We start from the raw sequence: 12,976 nt of genomic DNA on the forward strand, positions 1-12,976 counted from the left end.
TTACAATTTTTCATATGAATATTTTTCCAAATTCTGCAACCAAATTACTAATTTATTTATTTGTAATTTTAATTAATAGTAAATTACTTGTATCCTTAAATAATATCAATTAACAGGACGCTCTGGTTGTCACTCATTAAAACATTTGTAACAGCAATGATTTGAAAAGACACACTTGAAATATGCAAAAGAATTCCAACAGGTCAAATTTAAAAACGTTTTCATAGTAAAGATTAATAAAGTGATATCAAAGGCCTGTGACACCAATTTGATTCTAAAAATACCACCAACACCGTACAACAAGCTTTGAAAAACAGTTTTCTAGAAGAAGGTTGTATGGTCGTCATTCTGGAAGGACGTTCAAATATGGGAAATGGTTTAGTATGTTGTGCCAAGAACGACACCGAAACAAACATGTTAAAGAATGATTCAGCCTGGTGCAAATTTCACTCCACGTATCCAAACAGCAGAATCATCTCCACTTCACTCTGTATATAGTATGTATTATTTATGGGCCCTGGCAAACATTCAGGTGTTATCACTGGCTCTCTACACTTTAAACAGAAAATTCTTCAGTTTTTGGGGTTTTTCTGTCAATCTTTGACACTGGCTTTCTCATATTTTATCTCCCACGTTCTTAACTTTCTAACCTCGTAGTTTTCAGTTTGTCAAATTATTATTAAAAGAACAAGAAAACATAAGAAAAAATTTTACAGTTACCACCTCCCATTAGAAACCCCCCAGAATATAGAGGAACCCCCTTGTAGTGCCTCATCAGTGATACAGCTGGAAGCGCACACCTGGTCTACTTATACATTTTTGGTTTATACTATTAAATGTGATTCAGCCACACATTTTATCTCTTAAAAAATAAATAAATAAAAATAGTGTGTCCCCAATTGGTAGTTGGACATTTAAGTCTCCTGTATGATAAGAATTACTTACAAAAGTATAAAATTGAGATAAATCAGTTTTCTTTTTATTTATAAGTAACATTACTGTTTCAAGTTCACAAAATTAATCTACTAAACACACCCTAATCAATATTATGATCGATAATATCGAGATACCAGAGGGCTGAGTTGATACAAAAATCGACTTCGTGGGGCGTCTGGCTCAGGCTGTGATTATCATCGTAGCAAAGCATCCTATTGAAAATATTTAAAACAAGCATTACAGTATTAAAAATAAAAATAAATTTTGTTTAGACAAGATCTTACTTTGTTTTGACACCTCTGGCTTTTAAACTCTGGAAGAATGTATGAGCCTGAGTCGGGTGAACCCTCAAGTCCTTCTTCCCCATTAGCAACAGTATCGGGCTCTCTACCTTGTCTATGTAGTACAATGGTGACATCTTCCTAAGTGATTCAAAGACCTCGCCTGTCATTTCGGTAAGTGGGCTGTAGCTGAACCCTCCTTCTGTTAAAGCCCTGAAAATGTATAATCGGTTAATAACATAAGGCTGTGTTCAAAAATATAACACAAAATAAGAAAAATCTAAGTTTTTTGCTTGGTACAAGTTTTTAATAACAGAAATCCAGAACAAACTAAAATCCTGCAATTTGACACTTTCCCTCAGACCAGTTAAACCAAATTGTAATTTTCAATTAAGTCTAAAGGGTAAATTAATGGAAACCCAATCAGATGTGTTGGCTTTTCTGGAAAGGGGAGCAGTCTGGATAGTCGATACTCAATCCTTACGAGTGAAATTGTAACTTGAATCAAAATGGGGACAACGATCAGGACTTCAGGAGTACACAATCCTTATTCTGATGGATAGCATAAAGTAGGTGCCACAGTCAATTCGAAGGAATTATCTGGTGGCGGTTAGGACCCAATGCAAATGCAGCCAAGTCAACATACGTTGACACGAGTGAATCAGAACAAAAAGTTTAAGCTAAGAATGGCCTGACCTACAAAAGTCTAGCCTACGGACTAATCTCAAGATTACAGAGAGTAAATCTGAAGATGACAGCAGGGGTAATTCCAATTTTAAACTGAGGGCTGTCAGGAAGACAGTTGTTTTTGCGTAGTAATTTTGAGGCGGCCGCTTGAAAGAGACAATCTCAAGTCGAATGCGGTCTAGTTTAGGGTTGGTGGGAATAAAAAAGTAAACCCTTGGGAGTGACCTAGTGATGCCAGAAGTCTACATATGTTAGTTAAGATAAACATGGTCTGGCCTGGGACATTCGATTCTAGAGTGATTTTTGAGGCAGACAATTCAACATTCTTGAGTTCTACTCAAAAGATTTGACACACGGAAGAATCAAACGTCAAGTGGGAACAGTTAATTAATTACATAAATTTTAAATTATTGCTGCATATAATTATCTAGCAGAGAGTTTAATTTTTTATTATTAAACTATCACTGTTGGTAAAGAATAATATTAATGTAATAATTAATATTATAATGTTCGATTGAGAAAAAAGCAATATTTAAATTTTTTATTGACCTAATTTCCTTAATACTTGAACTAGCGACTTACCAATCTGGTATATCTGATAAAGAAAACAATGCTTCAATGTCAACAACTGGGTTCCTAGCTGATACCCCTTTGTAAAATGACTGTAAAAAAAAGAACATCTTCAAAAGAGTGCTTAGCAAGACTTACCAGTCGGGAATATCAGACCCAAAAGGCTTAGACAAGTCTGACACTGGATTTAAGGCAACAACACAAGAATAATTTTTCTGGAAAACAGTAAGTAGAGATTTAAAGCATTATATTATGTTAAAGGGCATTCCTTTCTCACCGGATACTGCCCTGCCAGGTGAAGAACAATGAAACCACCATGAGAACCACCAAATAGGACTACTTTGTCTTGGTTAAGCTCCTGAGAATACTGTTTAAGCACGCTTTGCACGGCTTGGTGCACATCATTGACGTCAGAGTTTCCAACTTTGCCGAGAACGAAGTTAACTGAATTTTGTCCTGCACCTATTGAACCACGATAGTTGACTAACAATGAAGCAAATCCTTAAAAAAAAAAATAATAATAATTAATTTAAAAAGGTCATATAAATTTATTGTATGATAATATATTTATTAAATATTAAAGTTTTGAATAAATCTACAAACCTAGTTGAGCAAAAAAATTAACAATCATGCTATAAGAATTAGTATATGCTGAATGAGGTCCACCATGTGGGCATACAAGAAGAGGCGTATCTTTTTTATTCTTTGGCCCATAATAAATTGCAGAAAAATTTTCTTTAAAAAAAATAAATAAATAAATTCCAAGGAAATATGAATCGTCATATTACGGGCACTTACTGACATTACTGGAATCGTCAGATTCCAGCTTTAACACATTAAACGTGAAATCTTTACAAATAGTTTCAGGAGTTGTCAACGGTATCCAAGTGACCTCTTCGTCTTGCCGATACCTACCGACTACCAAATAGGGAGTTTCTGCGATGCACGATTTATAGCAAAGCAGTATGTCATTGCTGACATCCAACACTCCAAGGCTGTAACTTTCTTCATCCACAGAGCCAGTCAAATCAACCAATTCATGACTATCTGTTTCAAAAGCTACGAGTTGTTATAAAATAGTTGTAACAAAATTAATCTGTTGTATGACCTGTGTCTACAGAAAATGTCCGCACGCTGGACATCTGTGGCGTAGAAACAACTATTGTTTTGTTATCAGAAAGCCAACAATTTCCAAGGCTTAGATTGTAAAGACCATAAAACTTTGATCCATTTTTTGTTTCACTGTACTCATCTACAATGTCGATGACTGTTTTGGTCTAAAACAAAAGTGAATGAATATTAGCGATTATTCTGTATATTTTCTGAACAGCCTTCTGGAATACCTTTTTATTAACCCAATCGAATTTCATCAGGCTATGGCAGGCATGATGAGGTCCACCAGCTTTCCTTTCAAGCCATACTAATGATTCTCCATTTGGCGAGAATTTTGGACTCCTGACAGCCAAACCGTCTGAGCTCAGTTTAGCTAAGGGACCAAAGGTCATATTTTCCACGAAAAAATATAACAAGACAAAATAAAATGTTCTTACTGAATTTTCCATCTGGGGATATGTGGCAAATCCAAGAGAGTCGGTTTGTACAGTATACAAGTCCCAGACGACGTGGCAAGGTATTCCAGGCAACACAGACAACTCCGCCATCCGGCGCCCATACTCCCTGGCCAAGAGACAGATCGGGTGGAGCGCCGTTTAATAAACTTACTGTGTTTGTTTCTACATCATAAATAGCCAGAACAGGTGAGGATTTTCCGACCAAGGCTTCACCCCATTCCTCAGTAAATAAATATTCAGAACCCTAAATTCAACAAAATCAAATTAATCAAGTTTAGAAGCATAGCCAAATAGATAAATATTGTCTACATAAAGGACGTCATCATTTTTCTTAGCAGGCAAGGGTAAAAATGGCTCGGCCTTTGGTTTCTTCTTTTCTGCCACGTATAAAATTTTTTTCTCACAAGGAGACCACTCGAAACACGCAAACTCACCTAATACAATCGGTCGAGCGTTATTAAATTATCGTTACCTGGTAAAAATATTCTTACTGTCATTATAAACATCTCCATGCAAATCAAAAATTGACACATCACAATTTCTATACATTCGATTTTTGTACCAAAGTTCCAAATGCTGTTTTTTCGGATATTTTCCGGATGCGGGTATATCACGAAACAATCCTCTGTACTTCCCCGAAGGTGAATATTTGGTAATTAACCTAAAAGACGATTCTAATAAAAAATTAAATGTCAATTACAAATTAAAGGCTGAAAACTGACTCTGAAGTGATGTCGACTGACGATAGAGAAGTGACATTGGACGTATCCATATCGACGATTTGGAGCAGTTCGGAAGAGACAGACATTTTCCTCTCAACATTTCTCTGGCTCCACTTTGAACACACTAACAATGCAGACTCTGGCGATTTCAAAATCTTTCCTGATACAGGAACCGAGTTTTTGATGACTTCTTTGAATACATTAATGACCTTATCCATCTGAAAAGCAAAACGAAGTCTAATCGAATGAATAATTTCACTTTATAAAGTGTCCGAACTCTGTCTTTGCAAAGCTTAAAACGGTGAATGGGCAATAATTTAGGTGAGACCCTAGGAGAGAAAAAAAATGCCAAGGTATTCCTTATCAGCATAAACCAAATAGATAATATTAATTGTTTTACTAATCTTTACAGTTAGTTAAAAAAAGTCCGTAAGAAAACCAAGTGCATTAAAAAATATATAATTAAACAAAAAATTGTTTCGTATATAACAAAATTAAAATCTACATGAAATCATGGCTTTTTTTATATAGTTGTTTTTTCTAACACATAAATTGCAAAGGTATGTCACCACTATAGTGTATGGAAAATAAAAACCGATAAACGGTGAGTCAAGCCAGTCTACGCAGGAAAACACATCGAGCATTCCACGACACTCACTTAAGCAATTAATAATATTGCTTTGTTTTAGAAACATATTTTAAATAAGTTGTTTTTAACCCAATAATTGGGGGATGTAATGAGATCCCTCATGTAACAACAAAAAAAGCATAAATCTAGGTTTGCAGTCTACTTAAAAAAAAATGAAAAGTTAAAAAAAAAACAGCAGACGAAATTATTAAATTTTAATGTAATCATTGCCACTTTTACGTTAAGTCGAATAATGCATTTCATCAGTAATGTTTTGATTAATCACCATCGTTTTAAAAATAAATTGCGTTTTTTTAATACATTTAAAACAACTCACCTCGAAGTTGAAATTGTAAAAAAGTTTGCAGAGAAATGGTTTTTTAGTTCGTTTTTAACAACACACCCGAGCTGAGAGATAAAGACCAAGTAGGTTCTGTACTTCTTATTACCTATCATTCAAGTCAACTATCGATATCCATTAATTTTTTTTAGTCCTTAAATTTTATTTTTCAAAGCAATAATTCTATCGATATTTATGAAAGATCCCGATGATGATGATGCTTTAGGGTCGATTTATACAACGCAGTGAAGTGACCGTGGCGTGTCAGGCCCGGGATTCTACATAGCATTGTCGGAAGATGAAAGAAGTTAAGCGTATTCCCAGAACAACCGTACTAAGGCCTAAATTCAAAATTTCCTTAAGTTTTTTTATTATTTATCTTTCCACCTTATCAATCCGTCAACCACGGGTTTTTCTTTTCCTTCATCAATTTCTTCATCTTTGAAAAAAGTAATTAAAAAAGCAATTGCACCACTAAAAAGGATATTAAATGGAGTACATTTTCTGAAATTTGCTGGTCTCTAGGTTTGGAAATAGTAGTTTAGAATCACCATAGTAAGTTTTTCAACTTTGAAAAAAAAATTCTTTTTCAAAGTTCTCGCTATCAAAACGCTTATTTCACGAACTTTACAAGTTTAGTATTGATCACATTTTATTGGAAATTTAATGTAGTTTTCAATGGTATCAATGGATTTGTCCAAAACCTTTTAGTTTTGGAGTTATCATTATTTATTTGAAGAAAGGTCGTGAAATTTTAAAAAATCAGAAAAAGTGAAATAATTCCGAAACTACGGAGATTAGGACCATTAGGACTTTTAGGTTCCTTTTTGTACGGGCAAAGTTTGTAACACGAGTAGCAGAACACCCTGTATATGGAAATATATTTTACGAATTGACGTGTAGAATTTGGTTTCACCGTTGACGTGTCACGTGACGTGTGAAGTCGAGAGGGACGACGCGGCGATGCCGTGCGGCGTGCGAACCTACGTGTCTGCTACACGGAGACGGAACACCACGGAAAGCGGAGAGGTTGAACTCGCCTGTCAAGTGTCAAACGAGGGCCGAGCCGTGGGGCGCGCCTCTTCCTGTTAACCGTCTGACGACGCTCGTTCTCCGTGGCATCGCCCCTTTCACTAAGTGGCAAGTCGCAGACCCAGACTCGAGCGGTACGCCATGGTCGATTTGAGCGGTGGCCCCGACGGCCTCATCGAACACGGTTTCAGCAATTCCGTCTTTATCGTTCCTGGAGCTATCATTTTTGGCCTTTCAGGTAAAAAGAAAGCCTTTAGCCTTTTTTACGTTTATTTATTTATATTCTTTTTTTTTGTACGAGACAAATTGATCAATAACAATAAACATTTTACTCTTAAATAAACAACTACATTTATATGTGGCCTAGTGTAATATGCAGTTAATTTAGATTTAAAACTATTTCATAATGTATAAGAAAGATTAATTTTAAAAAGATGTAAAAGCAATAATTGTTTTTTAACCCATTACAGCTGTTTTCGTTCAACTAGGTCACATTAGTATCAATATTTGCTGAACAAATCAACAAGCTGAATAAATTATCTTTTAAAAATTCACTTATTTAAATTATGTAAATTTGGAATTCATCGTTCTAATTGTACTGTACGTGAACTGTACCTTTTGAATATTTTTATTTGAACAATCAGGACCAATTTCAGCCTACTTTTTCAGATGTACTTTGTGTCAAAATTCACTGTTGTTCCCCACTATGAATGAATGAATGATTGAATGAATGAAATAAGTACGTCTTTAAATAAACAAATGGAAAATTTTTTACGACATAACTATGTATAGTGTAATACAAAGCATGGCAATTGGGTTACGTCTGTTTGCCGGAGGTCAGACTATAAGTTTTAAAAGCTAACAGTGCATAAAATTTGTTTTAATTAATTACACGTTTTATGCAAGGTTGAGATGAAAAAGTAGTGTCACGAGCGGGATTCGACCCCGTGACATCTGTAAAAGAAGGCTGAAATCGGCAATTGTTGCAAGTAAAAATGTTCAAAAGGTACAGTTCATGCACGATATAATTGGAACGATGAATTCCAAATTTACGACTCATGTTAAATATGCCCCTTCTCTAACCACTTGAGCTATCCACTCAGACACAACGCACCTCGACGTACAACCTTTTGAATTTTCCCTCTTTTTGCCATATTAAATTAATCCATAATTGCTTAGTGGTCATAATTATTCAAATTAATCATTCTTTATCTAAGGTTATTGATTGAGATGAAAATTTTTTATGACAAGCAGGACCACAAGCAATTATGGATTAATTTAATAATTAAAAAGAAGTAATTACTTCACCTACAGTTCCTCATTGGCCAGGGGCCGTGGTAGCCAAGTGGTTAAGGCGTCAGACTCTCGTATAGTAGATCCTGTAGTCGTGCGTTCGATTCCCACTGTCGCCTGTGGACTTTTTTCTGACGCCTAAGAGGACCAGTGGCTGCAATTGAAAGAAATTGACATGTCACTCATCAATGGAAGGTCTGGGGTGGGATCGGATCTCAGCGACCCTGATTTTGGTCTCAACCCCCTTCAAAAATGAGTTTCTTCTATGGAAGACCAGGGGGGGGGGCTCAATTCATATGTGTGTTGCAAGCTCCCAAAAATGGAGCCAGGAATAAAGTACAATAAGCTGTACAGCTGCAGTGCTCAGGAGGAACTCCTCCAGTTCCTGATATCCATTGTAAGAAAAAGCTCCCCATGGCCACTTTATTGGTAGCTAAGAATCGAATCCTGATCACACGACATTTGAAACAATGGCAAAAAGAGGGAAAATTTGAACGGTTGTAGGTTGAGGAATGGGGAATTGGAGTCTGTGGGGATCGAAGTCATGATAGATCAAGTGATTAGAGCAGCAGCGTATTGAGCCGAAGGTCATGGGTTCGAATCTCGCTCATGACACTAATTTTTACCTCAACCAAAAACCATAAAAAGAATAATTTTTGCCATATTTTCATCTCAATCAAGACTTTAAATAAAAAGTATGAATTAATTAAAATAATAAATATGGTCAATTATGACTACTAAATTCAGATATTATAGAAGTACTTACTTCACTAATAACTCCCTGTGGTCAGTCATAAGTTGCCAAGAATCCAATCCTGATTACACGACATTTGAAAATTTATGAAAAAACTAAAACTTATAAGAGATCTAGAACTCAGATGTAGATGTAATAATCAGGGCGTATGGTACAATGTGCCCTTGTGAGATATTGTATCCCCGTTCTGTGCTTATAGAACACTGGTGAGTTTTAGTTCAGCTAGGAATTTAATTAGTAAGTCTCAGTGGCTGAATTTCTTCTACGGTTATATTTTACATCTCGAAACACTTTGTCTTGTGTGAATGTGGCACCACGGTTTGTTAGTAGGTGTGTTGGTGTCTACTCTGCTTCCTTGCAGAATTGTATGTGCAGTGTTGTGAAATCCCAATCTTCTTCAGATGCCTATTCAGTCTTCAGTGTCCTGCTAAGAATCCTGTGGATTCACAGTTTTTCCTGCTCCCTTTGATGCATTCTGTTGTTTCTTTCTTTCCAAAATTTGCAAGGTTCTTGGATTGCTTATGTTCAGTTAGTGAGTTCCATTGTTTCCTCATTTTCATTTTGTCCTTTGTCTAAAATACTCATTGATAGTGTGGGTTCCTATGCTACACAAAGGCTCAGATCTTATCAGCGGTATAGCAGCCCCTTTCCTTGCAAGGCGTCTGTTCTTTCATTGCCCTTTACACCCACATTTACTGCGGCCCAGCAGAGGGTGACCTGGTTTTGCAGACCTAATCTGTTTAGTTTCGTGTTACAATTCAGCACCATTTTGAACTAATGTTGTTTGAACATAGCTATTTGATGGCTGCTTGGCTATCTGACATGACATCTTGTTTTTGTACTCTTTGTTCAGATTGAACTTGGTACATCGCTCAATTGTATGTACTTCCTGGAAGATACTGGTGTACTTCCTATGGGTTCTGAGAGTTTGGTGCCAGGACCGAATATGCCTGCCCTCATACCTTCTTGGGTTCTAGATCCATCAGCAAATGGTGTCATTCTTAAAGCAGGAGTTTCTTTCTTTTTCCCATTCTTTTTGGGTACTTTGTTTGGAAATTTTGTTTGAATTCAAACATCCTATTCGTGTAATTTCTTGAAGCCTTCATTATTGGGTGTTCTTTCATAGGTTGTTTCTATCCCTTAATTTTGGTTTTAGTCCTGTTGGAGACATCTTTGATGATGGTTTTCTGTGCTGTCCTTATTATCATATGGTTGAGGGGGTGGTTAATCCCAATATTTTCTCCCTACCAGCTGTGGGACATGTTCTCATCGCTCCCATTGTACGAGTTTCTGTATTTTTGTCAGTTCTCTATGTTTTTTTCTCTGTTCTACTTTATCTTTCCAATCTATTGGAGTCCGCATAGACTCTTCATTAATAGACCTTAGTTATGAAAACTATATATAAAGATTATATTACATATATTAAAATAATAATTATTTGCACAAACCATTTAGAAATTTAACAATTAATAAAACACCTCTTTATCAACCAAAAATACTAATGAGTTACGAATTATTTTTGGTTGGTAAAGTTTTTAAAAGTTCTAAATGGTTTTTATTATAATTGTTATATATAGTTTTCAAGATTAAGGACTTTTGACGAAGAATCTATGGATTCCAGATCTCTTACCATTTTTTATTTTATTTTATTTTATTTTTTTACAAATTTGCCCTGAGGAAGGCGAAGTATATATGCTGAAAGCTTGGTGAACTTATAAAAGTTTTGTTCGTTTAACCACATTCCTGATCCATATGTAGAATTAACTCTTTTGGTCGGTTTCTTGGTTTTAAAGCCATCTATGTATTAAATATCTAGAAATCAGCGTACTTTTTATTTGTTTATTTTAGAATATGTAAATTTGTAAGCTGCAGGCATATCCCTGTTCATGAGCATGACCTGTTTTTCTCTTTCAAAATGGGGAGGTCATTTTTCCCCCCTCCCTCCAACTCCAAAGTTCTTGGCTTGATGCTTATACTCAATTCTGATTATATCTCGTATTGTACATATTTTTCGACAGTGTGCATTACTATCATATAAAAAGGTACTGTGTGGCAACTACTTTCTAAAGAAAGATTTTGAAATGTGTACTTGAATTCTCCAAATCTGTACTGATTGAAACAAAGGCGATGGCCCAGTAGAAGGATGAAAAGCCTCAAATTGATTATTAAAAAATAAATAAATAAAATAAATTAAATTAAAATAAATGGAAAGTTGATACAAATAATGATGGTCCTTTTCACACTTTAGCACATAGAAAATAATTTATTTAGAAAAGGATATAAAACTCCAACAATAAATAAATTAAAAAAAGAAGCTCACCTCCGCTTACAAAGAAACCAAAATGATTTTCTGTATTTAACAATTTAGTACAGGCGGATCGAGATTCCAAAAGCAGGTCCATTCTCTTCTGTCTGGTCCAGAAGAGTGCTCAAATCCTATTCGGGAGGGGGTCTTGAGCCGATGTTGCCCAAGGTCTGCCTTAAATATGCAATAATCTGCTTGGTTAATTTCCTCAATTCCTGTGTTTTGGCAATCTGACACGAAAGCTTAACCTTTAATTTTTTTGTATCTTTTTCCAAATTGAGTACATATTTCACTTGTGTGAGCTTGTGATTTCAAAGATATAGTTTAATTTTATCTACCCATCTCAACCTCTTGGTAACATCCTTGTCAGATGAGGTTTTTTAAAAAATTTTTAAAATTTTATTTATTTAGTTTCATTTGCAGCATTCTCTATAATCCATTAAGTTTCATGGTCCGATTGACCAAACAAATTCTTTTCAATTAATTGATCTTTAAGTAAGGTATTGGTTGAGATAAATGTCTTTAAGTAAAAGTGACTTCGATCCACTTTTACTTAAAGACTTTTATCTCAACCAATATCTTTCTTAAAGATTAATTATTTGAAAATTCTCTGTTCTTCATAGTTGATTTGTTTGAAAAGTATCAGCAAATCATATATAACTTTGTCGTTTAGTTAATTTCAATTTCAACTTGTATTGGCACTCTCTTCTTGTTTTTGTTTTTTTCCTTCTTTTTTTTTCTAATTGGCCCAATATCGGGGATATGTCAGGCACTAACAGACAATGAAGTTAATGTCTGTGACTTTGTCTATTAATAATTGTTTATTTTAGGCGTACATTTATTATCTACTTTCACCAATGTCTAATTTCCAGTTCATTAATTATGCTATCCTGATGTGAAAATAGATCTTATAAGACTGACACTCTGATAGGCTCGGATTATTTCAATTAGAATGTCCATTCATTGACAGTACTATCATTTCACTTTGTATTGTATGGCTGATTGGGAAAGTACGATTAAGCCGATAAATACAATTTGAAGAAAGCATTCAAAAGTACTTTTTAGAATAGGAATAAAATGAATAAGATATTCATGTGATTTTTGATGAAGATGTGCATGCAGTGTGTTAACATGGCCATTGATATTTTAAACCATTAAATCAATTTAGCACAGGGTATCGATACAGGCCTATTCTCAGTTGTTAAATAATTTTAATAATTAAGCTTGGTTTTCACCATTATTAAATTCAGGTCTATTTTATCTAAGTTCAGTAGATGTCTGATGTTTCTCTTATATGGAAAGTTAGATAGTTGATAGGCTAAATTTACTATTAAACAAAAGTTTGAATGTTAAACTAATAGTTTGTCATAAAAACAAAAATTAAGATTGCGTGCTATTGATTAAATTACACTACCATTTGTTATCTTGTCTAATTTGTTGTATTTGATAACACAACTTATACATCTGAAACATTAAAATCTTTTTAATTTTATTTTTTCGTAGTTGTGCAGACATGTAGAATGGGGTTTTATTGAACAAAAACAACCAGGCTCAAATAAATGCATGCTTTATTGCATTTCAAAGCTCTGAACTCCAAAATTCTGAAGAGGAAGCCAATTAAGCTTTGAAACGCATTAAAGGTACTGGCAGAAATAATTGAGAAGTACATCAATTCACTGGTTTGGAAAGAATAGTTCAACTCACAAACCATTTTTACGAGGTTGTTCAGTTATCGACCAACTTTGATTATAATTTGGTTTGGGATGTTATTGGGTATGTGGTCCTTCAATGAATCATACACTGTATTGTACAGTTGCCAAGCTTTCGGCTCTATATTTGGCCTTCCTCAGGGCAATG

At 34.8% G+C, this 12,976-nt stretch overlaps 1 protein-coding gene across 3 annotated transcripts; it reads right to left on the reverse strand.

The window, feature by feature from the left end:
• Positions 1-952: 952 nt before the first annotated feature.
• On the reverse strand, positions 953-6,024 carry LOC106663725 (acylamino-acid-releasing enzyme-like). Of its 3 annotated transcripts, none has more exons than XM_014388798.1 (13): positions 5,733-6,024; positions 4,768-4,985; positions 4,537-4,706; positions 4,355-4,479; positions 4,025-4,289; positions 3,818-3,960; positions 3,583-3,751; positions 3,273-3,521; positions 3,078-3,209; positions 2,752-2,975; positions 2,487-2,566; positions 1,221-1,430; positions 953-1,148 (listed from the first exon to the last, which is right to left on the reverse strand). In XM_014388798.1, the coding sequence occupies exons 2-13, from the start codon at positions 4,983-4,985 to the stop codon at positions 1,037-1,039; spliced, it is 2,097 nt and encodes a 698-aa protein (XP_014244284.1). In that variant the 5' UTR covers positions 5,733-6,024; the 3' UTR covers positions 953-1,036. The 3 variants fall into 3 exon arrangements, with proteins under 3 accessions (XP_014244284.1, XP_014244285.1, XP_014244286.1); XM_014388799.1 differs by lacking the exon at positions 2,487-2,566 and adding an exon at positions 2,613-2,689; XM_014388800.1 differs by lacking the exons at positions 953-1,148; positions 2,487-2,566.
• Between the last annotated feature and the right edge of the window lie 6,952 nt (positions 6,025-12,976).

Source organism: Cimex lectularius, unplaced genomic scaffold (assembly GCF_000648675.2).
Source record: "Cimex lectularius strain Harlan isolate CLEC.00 unplaced genomic scaffold, Clec_2.1 scaffold135, whole genome shotgun sequence".
NCBI lineage: Eukaryota > Metazoa > Arthropoda > Insecta > Hemiptera > Cimicidae > Cimex > Cimex lectularius.